Raw genomic sequence first — 24537 nt, forward strand, 5'->3', positions numbered from 1 at the left:
CTCCGACTGATCATTTTGTGTTGGCAAAAGTCATGAGAGAGTTATTTAAGAGCCCTCATGTGATTTTTTATGTCTATCATAAAAATTAAACAGCAACCAAGAAATAATGATTATTTTTGAAATAATTTTAGGAGGCGAACTTTATGTAATGGTTGAGTGAAATTTTCGTTTTTAATTTAGGATGCGTAGAGTGAAGTTAGTGAACGTGCATGAAGAGACTGTTTCAGTCCTGTTACTACTCACTCATTCACTAGGAAAAATACAGACCCCTATTAGCCATTTGCCTGGGAGGTGATCATTAGCTTCATGGGTCAACAAAAAAGGGGAGAAAAAAAGTTAAAGCTTTTTTTTTTTCCCCTTAAAAGCTATGGCTGTTGCAAAAATGCTATTAAAGCTTCCTCAGCTGGGACTTGTGGGGATGAACAGGAGTAATTTACTTTTCTAGAGATGAGCTAGCTTTAGCGTGTAGCAATAGAAGGTTGTTTTTGCTGTTGACGTCAGCAGCAGGGTTGAGAGTTAGGATGCGTAGAGGAAGGTATCTAGAATAAGTGGCTGCTAAATTACTATGTACCCCCTATGATTACAGCTTTTCTCTGGATTTCCTTTGCTCTCTCTGAGACATATTGTTAAGGGTACGCTGTAAGAGTTACAGCGTGTTTCTGTTGTTCTTGGGTTGCCGGTCCTGCAGCAGCAGCAGCAGTTCGATGCGCCTGCATTTTGCTCTCCATCAAATATCAGAAACTGGACTCTGAAGTGCTGCTAAAACCAAAGGCGTGTTAAAATACGAAATGAGAAAGGAACAAACTTTATAGGAAACGTGGTTGCTTTTTAAATCTTTCTTCTAAAGAGATATTTTGGGGATTTTATTTTTTCACATGGAGTGTTTGGATCCAGAATGTTAGGGAAGCATTTCTGGGCTGCTCTCCCACTGAAATTAACCTTCCCGTGCAGTTGAAGGCTGCTAAGTCTGTGTCCCTAAAGGAAAAATTCTTCATGTAGAATGAACTTTGAGGAAGGAGAGACCTTCAGAGGTAAAGAGAAAAGGAAAAGAGATTCTCCTTGTATTTTGAAATCAAAAGCTGGAAGAAAGGACTGGAGTAAAGCACAAAAGAATGTAATTTTTTTTCCAACTAAAGCTACTGATTGATGTTTGAGTTGAAGCTCAAAGGGTGTAAACTGTTAAGTGCGGTGATGTGGTCAGGGGCTTGTAAACCTTTCGTATTTATTATTTTGTCCACAGAATGGGTCATCCAGCATTGCACCTGTTGGTTGGACATCAGTTTAAAAATGTCACAGTTTCTAGAGAATAAATCTTATAACAAGAAAGAGTGGATCTGATGTTCACAGTCAGGTCCTTTACGAGCTGCTTCTCGTCCGTTGAGGAGAATTGGAGACTGGTTGGTTGAACTGTTTAGAGCTGTTTCCACAGTCAGGAAGCAGAAGTTTCGTGCAGCTCAAAAGCAAACAGTCTGATATAAGTGGGTAGCTTGCGGGGCGAGAGTGAATTGGGCCGTCATTAATCCAAGTTTTGCTTGCACCTTGTTGAAGTTAAACATGATGTTCTGACATATCTTCAGGGAACTGTCTAGAAGAAAACTGATCCTGTAGTAGATTCAGTAGCTTCCTATTATATCCTGTGAGATTTGTGGCTTGGGGTGTTTCTTTGAGATGTGTTTATAAATCTACTGTGACTAAGACACATGAGAACTTTATATTAATTTTTTAAACTGTTGCACTTGTTCATTGTTATTGTGCGCCTGACCGGATTTCTGATTCCATGGGTGAGCCGTGTCCTGTACATCTTGCTTCATTGAAACTGATCTTGCTTTGCAAATACTCTCTAGATTGCATTTCTTTCTTTTCACACCATTTCTTGTCTTTATATGTTGTTTCATACTGAGAGATTTTATGCTATCATTTGTTTGTTACAAAGTTAGTAATTTTCCTCTCTTTTGTCTAGATCAAGATGGAGACTTGTCGGGGACAATTTCACTTGTTATGACACAGTGTTGTAAAAGAATAAAAGACACAGTTCAAAAACTGGCCTCCGATCATAAAGACATTCACAGCAGTGTATCCCGAGTTGGAAAAGCCATTGATAAGGTATTTATATTGTGGTTTGATTTTATTATCGCATATGTTCTGTGATGTGTACTCTGCTTTACAAAAATTCGTATTTATAGTACGATTAATCTTAATTAAATCTTCCTGTCAACTACAGAAGCATAGGCTTGGGACAGAGGCAAGACAGTGGGGTGTACAGTACTTGCTTTCAGAACTTGTTGCATATGGAGTATTCCTTCTGGGGCAGCTCAAATCTCTTAATTTCCGAGAGAACATGCCCTATAGATGTTACTAGACCTACTAATAGTATGTGTTATATCAGTTTAGCAAAATGTTTGCTTCAATATCTGTCTCAATAAGAAATACTGTTTTTTCTCTCTCTCTCTCTAGCATTTCTAGTTAATTGCCAGTAGCAAATAACTCAAAAGTGCATTTTGTTCTAGAATGCAGTATAAAAACGGAGAATTTTTTAAGAAAGACATTTTATTTGTATTTCAGATGCGTTGTCAGTTCTTAGGGCTTAATTTTATAACATGTAGTGTTCTTAATGCGAGTAGAGTAGATTCAGCTTCTCATAGTATCTCTGTCTACGCCATAACAAATAATAAGGTAGCTTATCTTTGAAGGTTTGCATATGACCCATTCTTATATGAATTCCAGGTTCAAGAATAATTGGGATCTGAGTATATTTTTATAGGTAGATATTAACAATTTTTTGAAACTATACTAAAACTCTTTTTTTGCAGTAAGTGATGCTATATGTATACTTTCAGGTCATGCTTTTCTCCATCTGTGTGTTCTTTCATATAAAGTAGCTCTGTATGCAAGGAGTCTTGTACTTGCTTTTTTTGGACATTCTTAGGTGATAGTTTCATATCAGAATGTGCTTATGTTGATAGGGTCTAAACATTTGGTTTGAGGTGCACCTTATAATCTTACCAGAGAAGACACTAGTAAATGAGTCTTTCCATCTGGACAAAGACATTGCAGTGTTACAGAATACTCATTCATAGAATCATAGAATCATTAAGATTGGAAAAGACCTCTAAGATCATTGAGTCCAACCGTTAATTCATCCTTTGGGAATCTCATTTAAACTCTCTTTGTAACAATAATATCTTAAAGCATAATTTAGCAGTAGTGTGATGAAGAGACAAAGTACATAAAGCTGCATTATTGGGCAGAATGTCTGTGCAACTGTTATATTTTTTGCTTATATCTATGTTTGACCATCATGGAGAGCTCAAACTTTGTACTAATAGCTTTAATCCAAGCGTCACTGTTATCCAAAGCTTAAGGATGCATCTGTCTCTAATCCTTGCTGCTGTATCTAAACCAATTAACTAGAGTAAAATTCCATCCTTATTATTGGCTTGAAGCCTGAAATAAATCTATGTAATCTTGTCCTAAGTTTGAAACTTTCCTGTTCTACTTTAGCAAGTGGACTTGTATAAAAACCTTTTTCATTTAAATACTCTGAGGTAGAGCAGCCCGAGGTCATATATAGAGGGTGTGAATATTCAATGGAAATTGGTGATAGTATTTCTTAGAAGCCAAAGAAAACAACACTTGCAAGCTTAATAAAATTTAGACTTGAGTCTAATCTCCAAATAGCTGTTCCAGTTGTCATATGCATAGTTTTTCCAGTGTTGTTTCTGTCCTGCTGTTTTGAGTTTATCTACTATTTTTATTTGAAAAAGGATAGCTGTAAATAAAAGCATTTTTTAAACACCAACTGTGTGGTTTTGTAAAATAGTAGAAAGGATATCAATAATCTGCTCTGTGCGTGTTGAGTGTCAGAAGGGCTGTTTCGGTGAGGTGTTCAAAAATGAGCTCAACTTGCTGTATTCAGTGTGTTCATTCCTCTGGCTTTTCAATCTTGCTTAGTTGTGTGCGGTGTTTACATCAAAAGACTAGAAGCAGTGGGAACTGCATGAGTCCCCAGTCCTGCTCGTAATGAAGGACATATTTTTATAAAGTTCAGAGCGTCAATTAGGATTGTCTCCTTAAATATGAACTTTGTCGGACTTTTTTTTTAATGCAAGTAGTTTGAATTTTATTAGTTTTCCCTGATTGTAGTATCTTAAGGGAACTACTTTAAAATGTAGCCTGAAGTCTTGGCCTGTTTGTCAGATGAGTATCTGTAATGTTTAAATCCAGGTGGAAATTAATGCTTCCCTGGACAGCAACATTTGAAGGAAATCTTCCATATTTACTTAATGTGATTTCCCTGTGCTGCTGGAAAACATGCTTGAAACCTACCAGCAAAGTCTGTTGGCATCCGAGTCCCATAACCTGTTGAAATTGCCCTCCCCCCATTCCTTCGCCATAATATATTTAGCTTAAACCAATAGAAGTAATTAAGTGTAATTGATGTAGTAAATTGATTCCCGACACATTCTGGGCAAAATACTGCTGCTTCTTAAATAAAATGCCTGTTAGAATTTAAAGAAGCACAGCCCTTGCCTTGATTAATGAGATTTGAGTTTTGTTTCTGTCACATGTAAATCCTCATTCCAGCATTTTTCCTCATTTATTTTATAGACGGATTAACATCTCTAGAACACTGCTTATGGTCTTCCTAGCTGTATATGCTCAGGCATAGATAAATGTAACTCGTTCTTTTATTGCCTGATTTGAGATTGGGAAACATGCTAATATTGGTACCAATTTTATGTGATGCATCCAAATGACAGCTGTTGTTACACGTAGAATCAACAAACTTCCTACTTAACAAGCTTGGATTTTGAAAGAACTTGCTGTATTATCTGCTCGTGGCAAATTTCAGGTTACGTTTCTTTTTTCCAGTGTTGAGGCAGGGTTGTATATGTAAAGTTTAGTCTGGTCGGTTTTTAATTAGTGTAGTCGTAGCTTATGAACTTGGATGGGACCTAGATTTGTCTGCCTGCAGAGTTCACTCTGAGAACAGACGCTCCTAAGTGTTTAAAAAGTGGAGTTCAGATGTGGCATCAAGTATGAACTATGTTAAAGTCTGAAATGCCAAACCTTTGTGTGTTGCTTTTTAGTTAGCAGTTCCTGGAAAGCTTATCTAATAAGCTGTATCTTTTTTCATCACAGTTCTACATGGTTTACCCGCTTCTGATCCATGAGGGTTTACCCTTTCTTCCAAAGAGCATTTTCTCCTTTGAAAGGAAATGTTGCATCCAGTTTTTTCTTTATTGTACTAGCATTTGCTCTGCTTCCAGAACTCATCATGTCACTGTTGTTCAGCAAGTTGTTATCAGGTAGCTCACTCATCAGTCTCCCTGTAAATCAATCACTCTTCTGGAATGATTTGAATTCATCTCAAAGCATGTTTGATGGGGCTAGTAACTGTTTTCCCTCTAGCAGCAATCTGTCTGAGTAGTGGTTAAATGCCTTCATTCAGGAAAGTAAGTGGAGTAAATGGGAGCTCCTTCCATTTTTTTCCCTGAATTTTAAGCCTGTTTTTAAAGGGCCAACATTTTAATCCAATCTTTGTTCTGGGAAAGCAAACTTTTATCTAAGTCAGTGGTTTTTTCACATAAAAATTTGCATACAAACAAACGAAAATGCTTTACTGAACATAATTTAATTATGTTGCTGTGAAGAATACGGCTAGATAAATACAGAGTCTTTGCAAATTGAGCTTTATTTTATGAACCAACAAACTGAACAGACAAGGTAAACAAATGTATTTCATTTGTGTATTGGATCAGAATTCAGAAGAAGGGAGGAACGCGCAAAGTAATCTCAACTGAGAAACCGAGGAATAAAACTGTCCATAATAATCATCCTTCTTCATATCATGTTGGTACCAATAACATGGAAGGTTGTATGTTGGTTAAAATGCTCCGTCTTGTGTGTGTGTGCGTCTCAAAGTCCTCACATTACAGCAATTATCAGTAATGTACTTTACATTGTATCATTGATATATTTGCACATAATATTCTACATTTTAGCCCTAGGCTTGCTAGTTAGGCTCTTAAAAAAAGGCTTGTTTCTCAGGAATATTAACTGATGCTCTTCTAAGCTTAAAACCTGAAAAACACAAAATAACCGTTCTGGAGTTTGTAACTTATGGAATTTAGTTCAGCTAGTGAAATCTTACTAAACCCCACATGCTATCAGTTAGCATATTGTTAGCATTTAGAAAACAAAACTGAGAGATGTGTAGTCACCAGCATACCATGCATGCATGACAGTTATGAAATATGTAAGCCAAAGGCAAGCGGTAATTTGTTCTGACGTGTGACAGTAACTCACTGTAATATGCATAGTCAGTTCTTGAAGCTCGTCAGGACCCACTGGAAGAAGAGCTGTAGAATCCCACATATAATAAAGACCTCAGAAATTGTTTAAAAAAAAAAAAAAGTTATTGAAATGAGAACCTGGTCAAGACTGGGTTGATCGGAGAATGGATGAGGGGGAGGAAAAAAAAAGGAGGTCCTCAGGTTGTATGATGTGACTTGAATCTACAGCACGTCTAGGTTAATGAGTCATTGTTACCATCTCTTATGGGATTTAAAAAATCTGATTTACGATGGGGTTTTGAAAAGATTCTCAAGGCTCATAGGTTTGTTGTTTCAGAACAAAATGTGGATTTTGTGAAGGAACTGAGGTAAGTAAGTGCCTCTACCATGTCTGCCCCCAGGCAATGAGAAGGATGTGACGATGTTTAAGGCATAGGTTCAGCTCTAATGGCTGGTAACTGCTCAGAAGAATACAGTTTCTTCTTACGGGGATACATTCAGTCGGACTTGAAATTACAAGAAAAATAACTCAGTTGTTTATTTTTAGAATACTGATGATTCCCCCCCCTCCCTAAACCTAAGTAACAAAAGCAAGTTGTGTGCTCTTGCTACTGCCTCTGGTATTTCTCTTAATGCATTGTTGATGGATTTATGTTAACCTGCTAGTGGTGTTTGGACAGTGATACCAGAATTGGCAATGGTGGTGAACCTTAAAGGCTTCAGAGGGTTGGCACAAATAAGAACATTGTTACTTATTCTTCAAGATGCTTAACTTTTTTCAAGATACAGTTTAAAGATGAGCAGCATGACAAGGAGCTTACAGGTTAGGACACCCATGTGAAAATGTTGTTAAATATAAGACTTGAATCAATGGCAATAATTTAAACGCTCATCTTGCTCCACCATCTCTGAAAGGTGGAAGAGACAACTTGCTAGCCTAAGGTTAGCGTTTTACTGAAAGTTTGCTAAGAGACCTGAAGGGAATGGTGGTTTTGAAGCCGCGCGTGCAGGGATGAGAAGGCTGCCCCTTTCTCACGATGACACAGAGCAGCATCAAAGGAGATGTGGAGGTGGCCGATGAAGGAAATTAATAAGTGGTGAATAAAAGGAAGACGCAGTGGGAAGCTGAGCTGTGCAGAGTACTGGAAGGAAGAATGAGAAGCTTTACAGATTTATGCTACTGTGCCCCTTTAAACTTCCCCCTTGCCATTTAAGAGGTGGACATGCTCATGGTTGGTAAGGCTGCCTCCGAAGGGCTGATCCCCTCTGTGTGGCAGGTGCCACCATGCATCTGTCTTCACTGTAGCTAATCATGGCATGCCACTCTGGTCCTCTTTAGCCAGCCTATAAAGGCAGCAGTTTCAGTCTTTGAGGCTGACATCTGGATTGTGGTTAGGTATTTGATACCTCCTGAGGAAAAAGCAGTGAGGCTAACTGTGCAGGAGAGACTTGTGCGAGGCAAAAGTCACCCCTTGGTCTGAAAGTTTGAACCTGCCATGATGTTGTTCTCTACTTTTTTTAATTTAAGAATCTCCTTCTGACTCGATTTAACTTCTGAAACAGGTTAATAGTAGGTTCCTGAATGCTTCTGGCAGTGTCACTCTGCAAATGTCTGTTGCCTGGCGTGTGTTTTGACAAAACAACGTATGGCTCTTTGGGTTTCTACTGCAGGTTGGTGATGTCGTGTCCCTGGGATACAAAGTGCCAGTCTAATGTAAACGCATATTGCCTGCTTAAATTTGTTCTGAAGTTGGTTACCCAGCTTTGCGCTGGCAGACCTTACAGCAGGTCGGGGTATCGGCTAACCTGCCACTCCAGCATTGTGCCGGTTGTCGGGGAACCGATAATACGTGGTTGACAGATAGCTCGTACCAACTCTGTGTTGTTTGCTCTGCCTGCTTTGACAGAAGTGTGCGTTTGTGCTAGGTAGGTGTTTCCATATTGTGCAGGACTGTCGATTGTCACAGAGCTGTAGCTGAGGCACTGCTATTTTCACCAACTTCTGATTTCTGAAGTTTCTTCCTGTAAGAGAGCTGTAGTTACCGGGCTGTCAGGTCAGGCAGCAAGCAATGCACTAACTTCTAGGCTGTTTCTTTTGCAAGAGGTTTGTTTTAGGCAGTGGGTGAGGATTTTTTTTCAAATTGACCTGCCTGTCCTGATCATAAAACATGTTAGCAGTTAAAGTCCTGTTTTATATATTGGGTTAGAATAAGCGTTGCTCTCCTGCTGCCAAGAGGCGCAGTGCCAAGCAGTGCCAACTGTTACTAAAGAGTCACCATGACAATATTTTTACTTATTCCTGGAATATGTCCGTAGGCCATTGGCCTAAAAATATACGGCAGTAGGATCATCAGGGTTAGATCTGTAAAAGATCTCTCAGATCTTCAAAGCTCATCCTGTTGCTGGGATGTTGAAGTCTTCAGAGATTTGAATTTCATTATCGTGTGGGGGTGGAGAGAAGCGATGTTTTCTTTTTTCAGCATTGTCTACCCTCCCAGCTATGTCAAAAATTCTTGAGTTAAAGCTTTTACTTCTAATTTCGTGCACTGTAGTGACAGTGATGAATTGATAACGCTATTTTGATTCTAGTGTAGGCAATTTTGTTTTCTGTTCTCTATGCATTTTCAGTTTTTCACATATGGAAAAAGCCTTTTCTGCAGATACTTCCTTCAAAAACGCATTGTGGTCTGGAAACCCCTTTATTAGTTAACTAGATTTCTGATTTGCTAGCTAGACTTGTAAGTTGTCAGTGTAATTCCTTATGGTGGATAACATTCAGACTTGAAACAAGCAAGCCAAAGGATTTCTTCTTCTGTACACAGGAGATAATGAAGCAGCTGACAGATATATTTCACTTCGAATGGGAGGTAATTGAGGGCCAGCTGAGTAATAGGCAGAAAGCATCAGGGTGGAGACATAGGTGTCTTGCATAATTAAAGAAAAATTATGTGGGGTGATTTGTTCCAGCCTATTAACTGTTAATTTGCACACTTCAGAATTTTGACTCCGACATCAGCAGTGTGGGGATAGATGGGTGCTGGCAGGCTGACAGCCAGCGAATCCTCAACGAGGTGATGGTGGAGCACTTCTTCCGGCAGGGGATGTTGGACGTAGCTGAGGAACTTTGTCAGGTAACGATAAGCGTGGATGTTGAATGTTATCGATCATGGAAAACTATGCTTTGGGTTAGCATCCTTATTTGAATGTTAATGTTCCAGGTGAATATTTAAACTGTCAGAAAAACAGCAGCTTAATCCCATGTTTTCTTATGCTTCAACTAAAAACTGCCTTTGTTTTTTCAGGAATCTGGTCTATCAATAGATCAAAGTCAAAAAGAACCGTTTGTGGAGTTGAATCGAATATTGGAAGCATTAAAAGTTAGAGTTCTGAGACCTGCATTAGAGTGAGTCTACTCAAGTTTTTTTCCTCCCTTTTTTGAATGCTTGTAACAAATCCTTAGTTTTTCACTTTAAATATTGTCTTTAGTATATTTTGATGTGTCCCATTTGTCCTTTGAGAGATCTAGTTACTGAGTGAACCCCTACCTTCTCCTTTTGTTCCCTCTGTGTCCCTCCCCATGGGCAGTAAGGGTCTTTTTCTTAGATTAAGGATTAACTTGAATCATTTGTGATGCCGATTTAAAGTTTTGGGAAGAAACATCACTTATAGAAACAGTTGTCTGCCATGATGGTATTTAGCCTTATAGTCAATCATTAGTGAACCTTATTTTAAAAGGTTCAATTATGAAGGATACCAGGACTTACTAAAGGTCTTGGCGTATCACCAAGTCTTTTTGGCTTCACTGAGCCCTTGGGGTGAGCAGAACTTGACTTGGATCAAAGTTCTCACTTTTCCTCAAGTCACTCTCCCTTTCCAGATAAGGGACTACAGGGTGGGAAGAGGGAGTGGAAGGATAAGTGTGTACTTTGCAGGCTGCTGCTGATTAATGCTGGGTGAGAGGTGTGTCCCTTAAAAAACATCCCTGCGGTATATGAGCTGGGAGCCTGGACTGACAGTGAGATCTGTTAGTGAGATTTCTTATGAACAAAACGATTCTCTCCATAGAAGTCAGTGGATAATGCTGAACACTCAGACGAAAACCAAGTCTGGGAATATCTGAGGTCTATCAATCAACCTTAGACCAGGATATTTTCTTGACCTTAGTAGACTTTACAACCATTAGACATGTAAGCTGGTGCTAAAAGTGACAGTGAAGAGAGAAATGTAATGAAATGTCTCATGGGCTACTGTTTTGATTTCCAGTAGTGGATATGTAACTGTGGTGTACTGTTTCAGAACCACTTTTATTTTAAAAACAAGAAAAACCCAAACAAACCCTCAGCCTATGTTTTGGGGTTTTGTTTGTTTGTTTGTTTGTTTGTTTCTTCTTTAGGTTGCAAGAGCTTTGGTAAGCTTAGGTTGGTGTCAAAAGTAGGTAAAAAAATAAAATAGCTTTAAAGTGACCTTTTGAAAGTAGAAACAATGAAACAAAGCAAATTCAGATTTTCTGTTTCATTCCAGAGTATAATTCATACATTTAAAATACCTTTTTTGCATTATTCAGTGAAATACATTTTCATACCAACAAGCATTTTCTCTTCCCTTTAACATGATCTAACATGGGTATGTCAATTCAGAGGTCTAAACTAAGTGCAGGGATACTCTGATATTCAAACTGTGGTGTTCATAAACTAAATCTTGGATTATGCCTCTGGGTCATGCAAAGTTTGACCTAAATAGTTGCTCTTTGAATATAGTTACACAGGTGGGAAGCTCAGGTGGTTTATTGCTATTGAATTGGCTAATTGAAGGGAAGCAACACTGAAATGCCTGGTGTTAAAACTGAAACAGGATTTTCTGTCAGCTACACCACCTATTTCTTGTAGTTCAAATAGTAACATAGCTGTTGTGGAGGATACCCTCTGAGGAACAGTAACTTGCTGTTATGTCCATCCACTTGAAGTCACTAAATTCATTTTAGCTCCAGTTTGCTAGGCCTTACGCCTTACTCATTGCTACTTAGTCATATCTTGTAGTTCCTGCAATGTGTTAAATATTTTTCAAACAAAGGAGAAGGCAAGGTCCTTCTTCAAAGGAACTCTTATTCTGAAGACAGCTGAATGAACAGAGAATAGGGTGTATTGTCAGCACAGTTTGTATGCTGGTCTCCCTCCCCCACCCTGTCTCATTTCTGTTTATAATGTTTATTCTGTTTAAACTCTTCAGTGCAAAAGCTATCTGCTTCTCTTGGCCTGCTGCTGGGCACAGAGGGTCCTTATTTATAGTGATGCTTATGTAAAAAACATGGTTGTTAGTGAGGACGATCAAAATGTGACAGAACTATACAGTTTAGGAGGTAACTGATGTCTTAAATGCCCCGTTATTCTGCAGAACTGCTGATGCTAGTGAATGTATTTCCCATACTATTTCCCAGCAGACGTGGGTGTTCAGGAGGAGGGATAGAAACCGCTCCTGGAGGGACAGCCTCTGTGTGAGAGGAGCTTGGAGGGGTGGCATTGTGCTCGTTGGGCAAAAAGCTAATAAATGGCTAAAATAAATGGCATCAATAAATACAGCTGCAGGGGTGCGTAAAAGCAGTCCCAAACTGGCCTGTTCTAGGGCTAGGCTACTGACAGTGGTGTTGAAGCAGAAACCAGGTGTTACACAAGGATGATTAATTACAGTATCATGAACCAGGAAGGGGAGTATAGCAGGGTTTACCCATGCAAAAGGTTAGGATGAAAACAATAACCAGTCTCTCTGGCTCTGCCAGTGCTCTGCAGTTGGTGCTCGGCTTAACTCAGTGTTGGAAACGAAGCAAACATGGGTGGCTCCTGGTCACTGCTGTCGAAAGGGAGTTGTCAGATTAATGACACTTCGAAAAGACTTTCAAAGCCCTGCTGTATCAAAAGGGAGTTGTCAGATTAATGATACTTCGAAAAGACTTTCAAAGCCCTGCTGTGGTGATAGAGGGAAGTTAGTATTCGTATCTGATTTAAAAAAAAAAAAAAGACCCTAATTGTAGTTTTTTCAGATCTTCTTACTAATACAAATTCCAACACTTAAAAATACTACACTCACAATTAAATTTAGTATGACTGACCATAACATTTTTCTTTTTTTATGGGGTGTACAACTTGGCTTTGTAGATGCCCAGTCTGGCCCTGTACCCTAAGCCATGTAATGGCTGTACCTCTGCAAGATCGCATTAATTTCCAGTGACTTTTCTCACTGTAATTTGGTGATGGGGGAGGGAAATCCATAGGTTCTTTCTGGGTGGATTCTGGCCCTTCTGAGCCCACGTGGGTCTTTGTGAAGTTCTGATGGGAATGACTTGCATTGTAATCTCCTGGGGAAGAGATACTGTCTTCTCTTATGTCTGTAAAGCAGCAAGGTGGACAGGTCCTGGTATTTGCTGTGACCTTTGGTTTAAACTTAATTTAATCTTTGCTAGATGTTGTGAAATTAATTTTAACTAAATCCCATGTGGGAGCTAAAGAGAGCTCTGTGTACCTGTGGTTTGAATAGTATACTGTAAACTTCAAAAAATTCAGATGGATTTGAGTCTCAGAAGTGAAAACACACTGAAAGTATCGTTTTGAGAAGAGGTAGTAAGACAGGTGTTGTGATTACTAATGATTTTGGATGGTGGTAGAGAGTGTGTGTGTTGAATGTTTTAAACCTCACTTGTTGGTTTTTTGTCTTTCCATTAGAAATAGGAACAGCACATCCTAGACCAAACACCTCAGGCCTTGCTTCTGTGGCTGCTTTCTTCTGATACAAATCTGTGCTGCCACTCAAAGAACTAAAAATGGAAAGCCTGCCTAAAAGCTAATTTGGAAAAATAGACTCGATCTCAGCAAGGCGAAGTACCGTGTCATGTGGTTGTGAATATTGGCAGTGAGAAGATGGAGGCTCTTTTGATGCCTCCCTTTTGATGCAATACAGATTAATATCTCATTAATGGGACTGTGGACTGGAACTAGTCTTACTGTTTACTGATAATAGTTTTTTGTCTTTCAGCTGCTTCTTGGTCTATGGTTGTTAACTTCATGCTCTTTTCTTAGTTGGAGTGAGCTTTATTGCCACTATGCCAGCGTTAAACGGTGGACACTGATCATAAAAAAAAAAAAAAAACCCAAAACCAAACAAAAACAGAAAAACCCACAAAAAAACCCCAAACAAAAAACAAAAAAACCCCCTCCAAACAAGAAAACCAAACAAAATCAAAAAACCAAACAACATGGTTAGTCACCCTCTTGGTGGGGATTAGTGTTGACAGTGTTCTGAGGCTGCTTATCTGAAGCTGCTTGAAATTAGGAACAGTAGAGCTTGTTCTTGTTTCAAAGGCTACATTTTTCACTGTTTCCTACTGAAAGGTTACTGATGTCATTACAAAGCCTTGCCAATAAAGTCAGACTCCTGACACTTTCACCACAACAAATGGACAGTAGGTACTTGTGCATTAACGCTATATCTTAATGCAGAAGGCTATCTTGCATTGAAAGCTTTACCAGTACCGTAAGAACGCTTAATTTTCTTATTTTAGTATTTGTTGAAAAGAACAGAAGCCTTGCATACCCCTTCTTTTTAAGGAAAGGAGACTACCTCACTCCCTTGCTGAAAAGTGAAAAGCTCTTTGCTTAATGGGGCCCCCACAGTGAAAAACAGTGTAACTAATTAACACTAATGAGAAACAGATGTACTGAAGAACATTGAAACTTGAAGTTCTTAAGAGAAAGATTGGATTGATTTAGGCCTGACTAAATCGAATTAAGGAAAAAAAAACCACACCACAAAAAATGAGAGGGATGGATAAAATGTAAATAATAAAATAATTTTTTATGAAATGCTTTAAAAATTCCAGTTCATTTTACTTGGTGCGTGTTTAGGAATTCTTCGTGTTATTTGGGAGCCAAACATTAGTGTTGTCATGGTGAATGAGACCCAGAAAATAAGAAATATTTTTATTGCCCAAGTTGAAAATAACACAGAAAGCAAAGTTTAAGCAGGGTAAAGTATAACCTAAATGATTCTATGATATTTAAACTGATTTTCCTTCCCCTTTCCCCTATGCCCCATTGTAGGGTCTTGATACTATCTTCGAGGCCTCCGTAGACGCACTTCCCCTCTCCAGCGCAACATACACATGCATATAAACATAGTGGCTTAGAAAAAATGTTTGGGGAATGAGGAAGATGGAAAATATGTTCCTGAAAGGCTTGGTCAAACTTCTTCAACGTGCAGCTGAAGACCATCTTCAGTTGTTAAGATTCAGTAACAGAGTGCTGTTAATCAAAATACAGTAGATTTTAGCTATTTCTACCTTACGTTGTGCCCAATTCAGTCTTGCCTGTGAGTGTTGAATTTTGCAGAGGTTAACCTGTGCAGCAGTGCCAGAAGTACCGTCGTTCACATGTTGTGTGCCCTGTGTAGCTCTGTTACTTGTAGAGAGTCTTGCCATTTTCTGTTCTCCATGTAAACTCACAGAAGTTCAGGGAACAGTCATATTCTCCTTGAAATAGATGTTTGATAATTGTAATAATTTCATATGGTGTAGGCTGACATTCAGTTACTCTTGTGTCGTGTCCCATTGTACCTCGTTTCTTCTAGGTGGGCGGTATCCAACAGAGAAATGCTTATGGCACAGAATAGTTCGTTGGAATTTAAACTACACAGATTATATTTCATTAGTTTATTGATGGGTGGAACAGCAAATCAAAGAGAAGCACTTCAGTATGCGAAAAACTTCCAGCCGTTTGCCCTAAATCATCAGAAAGGTAAGTTTTTGGTCACAGTCAGGGTATTTAAAGCACTTGGATGTGGCACCTTGTAATAAAATACAAATCATGTTCCAAACCTGTTTTACTCCGTTATTTTCATTTTGTTAGAGGCTTCTTATTTTTATATTTAACATGTATAACCTGAATCCTTACAATTTGAATTAACTCCTCTTTTTTTTTTTCCTCCTTTTTTTGAAGAGGGAACAAAATTATATTTTAATATGTCTGCACATTTGCTTAAATTTAAGGGTTTGATTCTTTAAATAATACGTAGATTACATCTAGAATAGGACTGCTGCCAGGGTAAAGTGTTAAAAATGCACAGAAATGTTCTTAGAATAGTCATCTGTTACTTTCTGCTGCGTGGGGTAATACAAAGAGAAATGAAACTTTTGAAAAATGGGGAATATGTGAGTTAAGTGAGCCATCTCAAACTGAATCCAGTAAAACCTAATTTTTAGGGTAGTGTGTGTGTCAGAAAGCTTACAAAAAAGTAAACCTGTTTGAAGCAAATTAATAGGCAGCATGTCGTGCTTGTAGAGGGGCAAACGACCCCTCAGTCTATCCATAGTGGACTGGAGCTCTTGTAGCTGTTGACGTCTGTTCTGTGATGGCTTTAATTGTATTTTGTAGAGGTGAGGATGTGTATTATTGATCTGGTGTATCTGCTCGTTTTCCATATAAAAGCTAAAACTGTAGACACTGGATTTTATTTGTAGTATAAAATAACTAACTCTTCCTGGTCCGCACAGATATTCAGGTTTTGATGGGCAGCCTGGTATATCTGCGGCAAGGTATAGAGAACTCTCCATACGTTCATCTATTAGATGCAAACCAGTGGGCGGACATCTGTGACATCTTTACAAGAGATGCTTGTGCTCTTCTGGGACTTTCAGTTGAATCACCTCTCAGTGTTAGGTATGCTGGTTTTCATTTGCTTTTAAGACCAGGTACATAATGTTTTGGTTTCTATTTCTCGTTGAGGAGCAAAGAAACAGCTTTTGAGAAGTAGTCTCATCTAGCTTGTATTAAATGAAGAGTATGGTTACAATTAGCTCTAACAAGATTTGCAAAGATAGAAATCAGAGGTTCCCGTGTGCTGTGCTTTACCCTGCACCTTTGCAGCTCAAGAAGAAGCATTCATGGATGGAATTTGGCTTCCGTAGTTTAGACATCAGTGTGAAAGATGAGGATGGCAATCAGCCAATTATTCCCACAGCAAATGTGTGAAAACTGTCCTTGCTGTTTAACTGCAAAAACCCCCAAAACTCTGGCCATTCTGTCAGCAATTGATGATGTTGGGTTTTAATCCACATATTACTTTACCTGTCTTCTCCTTAGAAGAATGCTTAAGAGTTATTTTGTGATTTCAGCTGCTAACATTTCCAAATTATTTGCTGGACGTCATTTGCCAAGAAGAAAGAGGCACTTTCAAGCTCAGTAGCTAATCTGACAAAATGCAAATCTGTAGGAGGCTGTTGGAAATGTGAAGAAAAACCAACCTAATCTCCTTCTAGCTTCTCTGAAGATAAAACAGATTAGCTGCTATTTAGCCTTTGGATTCCAGTTCCCCCAATATACTTGCCTGATGTTCTCATTTTCATTTCAGACATTAAATAGAAAATAAATCATATTTATCTTTCTGGGCTAGATTTGGTACTTAGCAGAAGCTTCGCTACCTCTTATTTTCTTTTTTTTCTCTTCTTTTTAAAATTTGTTTTAGCTTTTTTTATTTACTGTTTGCATGTTACTATTATTAGAGTTCTGTGCTTAGTTTAGAGCTGTTAGAATTGTCAAACCTTCTGCTTGTGTTTGCACCTCTGTCACAAAATACAACAGAAGCAACAAAGGGAGCACTTTCAGATTGTCTTTCTACAATAAACGTTACGAGTTTCAGTTTGAGGGTTTTATAGATATCTGAAACTTCTATCTCTGGTTTTTGGTTTTCATCTTTTTCCTCTTTCAGGCAAATTAGTAGCAGTCCTTTACATTTTAATTGCTCATGCACTGACGCTGTAATATGGTTTTCAGTGCACACGGCCAAGAGATTTTTGGTGAAGTGGAAAATCCCTGTTATTGATGTTTGGATTGGTTGTACACTTGCTTTGTGCCTGGTGTGAAATCGATTGCACTGGAATGTATTTACTGTATAGGTGGTATTGATACTCTTGTCATAAATTACTGTCTTAAACTGGTATGACCTTTGAGCGCTGCAAATCCTGTAGAAATTAAACCAGCTTGAAGTTAAATCCCCGCTATAAAATATATTGCTTTCTAGAACATGGGTAGCGGTCACTTTTTCTTTAAGGCTGATTGGTTTCTCCAGTATGTATCTAATCCTGTACAGGCCTCATGGTCTGAGTTACTCTGCGGAGTCAGTGGGAAAACTGTTGTTGTACTAAGGAGGTCATGGTTCAGGGATTCGAAGAACTACAGGACACCATTTGAATTTACTATTTACTTGAGTTTTTATACTCTTAAAGGGCTCTTCCAGAGGTGTTTTCATACAGAACCGTTAAAGCAGTAATGCTTTTATTTCTACAAATACTATTTGTCTAAACTTTGGACAGGGTTAACACAAGTCACACTCAGGGCTGAAATAACCAAAAAGCAAAGTGTAAGGATTAAAATGGCCAGTCAGAGATGAGGGACATGATATTTTTTTAATTTTTTTTTTTTTTTTAAGCTTAGGCAAGACATCCATAGGTTTCAGGCACATCCCTCCCAAGTAAACTAGCCAGAATGTTGCTGCAGAAACATAAAAACAAGTGTCTGGAGGGGCAGAGGGGAGAGGAATAAAACTTGCACAAATAATAAAATAATCTGCCAAAGAAACAGAGCAGGCTGATACCAAGGTCAAATCCTGTTTCTGTTGCTGCTGATTTCCAAGCCTATGGTACTGTCATTAGACTTAAATCCATCAATGTTAATTTGTGGAAACTCAGTGTCATACTTTCTTTTGTAACATAGTGAGATATTTGAAAATAATGTGGTAAGTTCTGGTAATGGGTAACTCCCAGAGCAGGCTGAACTCTTGGGACACTGGCTTTGGTCAGTTGTATACTGCCATTCTTGTTACAGGCTGTGGTTTCCTTCCTTCACTTGCCTTCCTTTGTTTTTTCTACATTTGTTTTCTTGATTTAAGGTGAAGGTGGAAAGACATGTTTCTTTATATGGTAATTACAAATAATTGAAGGATTATGGGTTGTGTGTACATGTGGGTTACATGGAAACTCTTAGGCTGCATGTACTCTTCCATGGTTGAGAGCAACTACCTGTATAAGCTAACATGATGTCTTCCTCCTGTACAGATCAACATCAAAGTAGGTGGTATAGAAAACTGATTCATTATAAGACTCAGAGCAGGGAATTAACTGTTGTTTTCAGTCCAGAATGTAGTACATGAGGGCCCTAGCCGAAGATGCAGGGTAACTGATAACCTGCCCCAAAACTCTTGCTTGTTGTACTTGGAGGGAGCTTAGAAGTACAGACAACAACTGAATGAAGTAGTACAACACTTTGTGTCGCAGCTAACCTTTAAAGTAGAAATATGAAAAATGCCGGTTTCCTAATAGGCACCCTATGTTAACATTTCTTTTTTCCGCAGTTTTTCAGCAGGTTGTGTAGCATTACCAGCTCTAATTAATATCAAGGCAGTTATTGAACAAAGGCAGTGCACAGGTGTTTGGAACCAGAAGGATGAACTACCGGTGAGTTGACGCTAAGCTATCCCAGGGCAGATTTCTAATGTTGAATGTTGTTTTCAGGTTTCTTCTGTGCTGAATATTAAGGGATGTCACACATGGCCGACACCTCCAGCAGCTCCTGGGCTTTGGACTTCCTACTTCTGTACAGAGACCTCAGGGTCTTGTCCCAGGCCGATGGATGTGGCTGCTGGTTTCCCATTTGTAGGTTCAACCAGTAGCAAAGCTGAGCGTGAACCGCAGACATCCACCCACGCACACACACAAAGGACACCGATATGACCGTCTACACAGGCTGCCACAGACAAGGCGCTGCCTTCAACAGTACCCACATACAGGACTTGCATAAAACATAAGTGTAGACAGCCAAGATCCCTTCCTCCTCTTTGGCTGATAAAGGTTGACATTCACTGGTGAAAGCACACACGCACTACTCTAGATTCATGAGCAAATGCATGTTCATGGCCCCTCACATACTGGCATGGCCCTTCTGGCCCCTTTTATACTCCTTTCTGGCTGTTCCTCCCCAATCTCCTTCCCCTGCATGTTCCTCCTGCAGTTTGTATAGTCCTACTAACCCCTTCTCCTCAGAGACGCTCAGGTTTACATTCTTATCTGTTGCAAAGTCCTGGTTTCGTTGCAGTTTCTTGATGGCCTATCAATTAGCACGACTGACAAGGTTGTTTCTTGTTACAGTCTCCATTACGTTTGTCTGTCAGGTTTATATTTCTCAGGTTTTTTTGTTGCTCCCCCATTTACTTGTTATCCCCTTTTGCATTGAAAAGGTCTTTGATCAAATGACCTTAACAAAACAGGTGCTTTCACCTTCCACTTAGCCTTCACTGAACATATGAGATGTTTCTATATAACTGGAAAGGAAATCCATCCCACTGACAAACATTAACTTCCCCTAGCTATGCTTGAGCTCTGTCCATGAGTTGGTTTGCACTAACTCTTTATCAGGCAGATAGGAGATGAAAGAATTAGTGCCACATCTGGGGAGACGAGAACTGAATTGGGATCCAGTGCATTATACTTCCAGCACAACTCATTTGTATCAGTTGAAATGAAGTTCAGTTGTTACGAAACCCCAATTTATAGCTCTTTTATAGCTATAGCTCTTACCAGGTGTGTGCAGCTCTCCAGTGGCCTGCTCCTGATTTGGAAAGAAAACCTACTTTGTGCAAACTGGGCATGAACTGAGTTAGCGTCTTTGATTGTAGCTGTAAGAGATTAATTTATAGTGTAAGTACGTGTGTTGAGTTTCTCCCAGCTATGTTTTCCGTAACACTGAGAGTGTAACCTCCAAGTGTGACAGATTCATGCCCTGCCGTCCTGACAGGAATGATTAGCTAGGGAGCATTTGGGAAAAGATTGCTGTCAGATGCAGATCAGTTAATAGTATTTATATGCCTCCTTGCATATTGTAAACTTAAGGGTCTCTAGCATGTACTGCTAAGGCAGTATGGGGATGGGAAGCCTTATTTTCAGCGTGCAAAGACAGAGATTAAGTAGCGTGAAAAGGCTATATTGTCAGATTTCGTTGAAGGTGAAACTTGTCAGAACTGAGGACTGGTCAGAGCCCCGAGCTTCAGGTACAGAAGCTGTGATTTTTGCAGTTCTCAATCGATTCCTGCAGTCACAGACCCATTCTTCTCTGTGAGATGTCCCTTTTTGAAATCATTTGGTCCTGGTGGCAAGAGTTGTGCTGTACCAGTGTCTTCTGTGTTGGTACTGAAAATAAATGATTCTGATACACTTCATTATTGATGTGACATGTAGGTGTCGGGAGAGTCTTTCAAGAAGCTGTAGAACATTAACATAATCAATCCAAGGGATTTTCTCTTTTCTTTTTTTTCCCCCACCCTTAAATGAGATCTGTCATCTAAACCACTTTGGAAATTGCTGGCTAGGAAATACAGAAAGTCTTGTTGGGTCATCATCTCAGTTTTCCTGCCAGAGCATAGATCTGCACTATAATATGCACCAGTCCATTGGCAGAATACTCTGCTTTGTTGAGGGGAGAAGCAACACAAATCATCATTTTAAGATCACAATTAAGAATTTTTGGCTGGGAAATCGTCAGGCATCCACACAATGGATTTTACTGCCTTCACAGCTGAATTGTGAAATCCGTTAAGTACGGGCCGTGACCTAGAGGGATAATTATCTGGAAATGAAGTTTCCCATGATAAATTATTATGTTAATTTCTTTCACAGATTGAAGTGGACCTCGGTAAAAAGTGCTGGTATCATTCAATATTTGCCTGTCCCATTCTTCGTCAGCAAACAACAGATAATAATCCACCTATGAAATTAGTCTGCGGTCATATTATATCAAGAGATGCTTTGAATAAAATGTTTAATGGCAGCAAGTAAGTACCATTCTTTTATTTCAAGCAACATATAGACAAGGACAAATCTTAAGACTAGAATACTGTGTTTCGGGAAAACTGAGTCCATAATTACATAACTGGTGGAAGCTTGTTAATCTTAGAAGCCAGATAAGCCGGGTTGATGCGCTGGAGAAAAGCATAATAAACCCTCTGATGTTGTAGAAAGTGAGATTACGTGAAGGAATGCAATGAACAGAGTAATTTTCCAAGTTGTAAGTACTGTTGTGTTGTTTTAAATTCAAAATGGAGGCTTTTACACACACAGTTTTTCGTTGGGAGCAAGGTTAGTAATGCATGAAACATCCCTTAAAGAATAAAATTAAACCTCTGGGGAAATATGGCTTAATAATTGAGCAGGTAGTTGAATTATCACTGTGGAAATACCCCTTCTTAGATATCAGTGGGTTACCTACACGCTTTTGGGAAGGAGGAAATGGGAGAGAGAGAGAGAGAGCTATACAGACTTCCTTAAGGAAGAACTAGTGGTAATTTGTATTTAATATATGCAGCTTCCGTGGAGGCTGTCAGCTTAATTTAGAGCCATAAGTTGTTTTGCAAAATCCAGTGTGAAAATAAGTGACACTATGAATGGAAATGTCAAGTGACGTTTGCATTCTTTGCCCTGTTAGAAAAGCCTAAAGGTATGCCTTCGTGGGTGATTAGCCATTTTAAGCCAGTAAACTTGCTGCTACGCTATTCCTATCCCCAATCACTCATTCCTGATGCTTTCATTGATCAGCTTTAGTAACAGCACAGCTCTGACAATATTAACTCGGGGGGGTGGGGTGGGGTGTGTGTGAAAGGCCCAAACTTAGAGATGGGGAAAAACGGATCAATGCTAGAAGAAATATTGTCAGGAGGTGGAATTGTATCAGGGAGACCTCAGCAGGGAGGCCAGGCTGACCTGTTTAGTCATTGCCTGCAGGAGCTGATCTAAGTGGGTTGTAAAAATCACAGCATTTTGGGAACCAGAGAATAAAATGCCCTGGATGCTGAGGAAGTCAAAGTGAAAGCTACGAGCCTATTTAAAGTAATTAAAATGCAACAAACTAATCCAGAAGAAGAAATAATAGATTAATCATGAAGAGTAATTTAATAATTCAGGGGTGTGTGGGTGAAAGGTGAGAAAGAATATAATTAGAAGAAAAAGCATGATAAGGTCTCTCTCAGCTAAAGGTGACTTTTAATGGAGCCAAGTAAAGCATTATGGCTTAAGAGCACATTTGTTTCATGCTACAGGGGAAAAAAAGAGGAAGGACTATGACTCAATAGGAAACTCGATACCTTTGTAATGGGTGAAAAAGCTTAATGCTCAGTTGTCGCACATTGCCGCGATTCTAACGTGTTGTCTTTTGTCCCCAGATTAAAATGCCCCTATTGTCCGATGGAACAAAGTCCTGGAGATGCCAAACAGATATTTTTCTGAAGAGAAGTTTCATTATGCAGTTTGTAAGTGACACTCTGGATTTCAGGTGCATTTCAGGAGAATTAAAACACACTTGTTCCGTTTTATGCAGCAGACTGAGGACTCCTATGTTTGTATAAGCTAATGCTACAGAAACTTTGCCAACATTTAGTATATACATACCAAGTGGAAATGCTACAGAAATATTATTACCATAGGGCTTTACTATACTCTTGGTCTCCATACCTGATCAAGTTACTACACCAGCAGTTGTCATTCAATGCAGGTTTTTGTACTTAATTATATGGTGACTTTTTACTTTTTAAAAGCAGAAATTGATCACCCCCATTTGTTTAATATTCTTCCTGCTATTATTCTGTCATTTTATTGATAACTGTCACCTTAGAGAATGTTTGTGGAAAAAGTTTTATTTCCTGTATGTGTACATAATTAAAGGTAAATACTTCAGAAAAAAAAAGTTTGATAAATTGAATAGTGGCTATAAAACTAATTTGTTTTTTTTTTTCTGAAAAAGCTGTGATATATTCTGCGTTTTTCTTTCAAACATTTTTTCAACTTTTACATAGAATTCAAAGTACATGTGCATATATATAAAGTATATAAAATATATAGCCCCAAGGGGCTACCTGTTAAAATCATCACTAATTTATAAGGGTGATGTGCAGCTAAATTACTACTGGAGCATAGAGGGAATAGGAAATCCTGTTCTTTCGGTTTCACGATTGAGAAGTGTTTGTGTAAGAGAACATTCAATAAATTCTGAAGTGGAAATGCTTTTAGTCGATGACATTTGCTCTCTGGCCTTTGTAGTCATGTTCTTTGAACTTTGTATTCAGGATTAGGCTATAAATGTCATGTTGCTGTATAGTTTAATAGTCATTATAGTGTGCTATTTATAAACAGTTATCAAAACCAAATAAATTGTAGAATTATTCATTGTTAAATGGGGGAAAAGCATGTTCTGATGCAATCTACTGATCACGACTCTGCACTTGGCAGAACTGGGCCCTACATCATATATTAGGAAGTAGCAAGTTTTCTGTAGCTTGAGAACACTTTGCTTCTAGCCTTGTTTTTGTAGTAGACTATTACTGCCATTGCCACTTTTTCTGCTAAATTTGTCATATTGTTGACTAGGTAAATTTGTACTCATAAACGAGATGTAGATCATGGCAGTTAAATCTTTTTTAGTGTGCATATATTTGTATTTATTGCACTGTCCTATAGTAGGGCAAGCAGCCATAAGGCATGCGAAGCTACATGTAAAATTATATTTCTGTATTGTGTAGTTAAAAAAAAAAAAAAAAAAAAAAATCCAAAAAAACACCAACCCAAGCTTATATGGTTGAATACTGACACACTGGTTGAATGCACTAGCACAATGCACTACAGAGAAGACCGTCTTTGAGAAATCTACACCTTTTGAATTTGTATGTCACCTGACTTGAGAGACTGAGTTGGACTCTATCGGATCAGTGACAATGGACATCCCTAAAGAGACATTAAGAGGAGCAAGACAAGGCACCCAAATTTTAAACTTTAAATGTGTTTGATACATGTGAAAAATACAGGTGTGTGATTTTCTGCAAAACATAAAATTGTATTCACACTGAGTTCAAAACAACCGCGTTACGAAGTGGTAAAATCAACAATAAACGGGTGAGGATATTATTTTCCATGTAGGTTTCCTAGTCTTGCTGAAATTGCTTTTAATCTTTTATTTTGAGTGGAATTGCTTAATGCTTTGGGTTTATATGAAATGGCATATGAAGTATTTAAAAAGAAAAATAATAACAAAACCCCAAAAAACCACCCTGAAGTGTAAGTGCTGCATCTCTTTTTCTGTTACACTGCTGGTATTTTAGCATTGGTGTGAACACCGGTTGGTGTTGATAGTGCCTCTAATGCAATTGCTTAGAGTACAAAAATGGC

General features: G+C 38.7%; 1 protein-coding gene across 1 annotated transcript; it reads left to right on the plus strand.

Moving 5' to 3' along the window:
• Positions 1-1960: 1960 nt before the first annotated feature.
• Positions 1961-24287, plus strand: RMND5A (required for meiotic nuclear division 5 homolog A (S. cerevisiae); the record flags this gene model as incomplete). The annotated part of the gene is made up of 8 exons (XM_009580143.1): positions 1961-2103; positions 9293-9427; positions 9599-9699; positions 14910-15076; positions 15832-15997; positions 18687-18789; positions 21004-21158; positions 22542-24287. Coding segments are annotated over 8 exons (1034 nt in total), but the record flags the coding sequence as incomplete, so codon positions are not given.
• Between the last annotated feature and the right edge of the window lie 250 nt (positions 24288-24537).

This window comes from Fulmarus glacialis, unplaced genomic scaffold (genome assembly GCF_000690835.1).
Source record: "Fulmarus glacialis isolate BGI_N327 unplaced genomic scaffold, ASM69083v1 scaffold10226, whole genome shotgun sequence".
Classification (NCBI taxonomy): Eukaryota; Metazoa; Chordata; class Aves; order Procellariiformes; family Procellariidae; genus Fulmarus; species Fulmarus glacialis.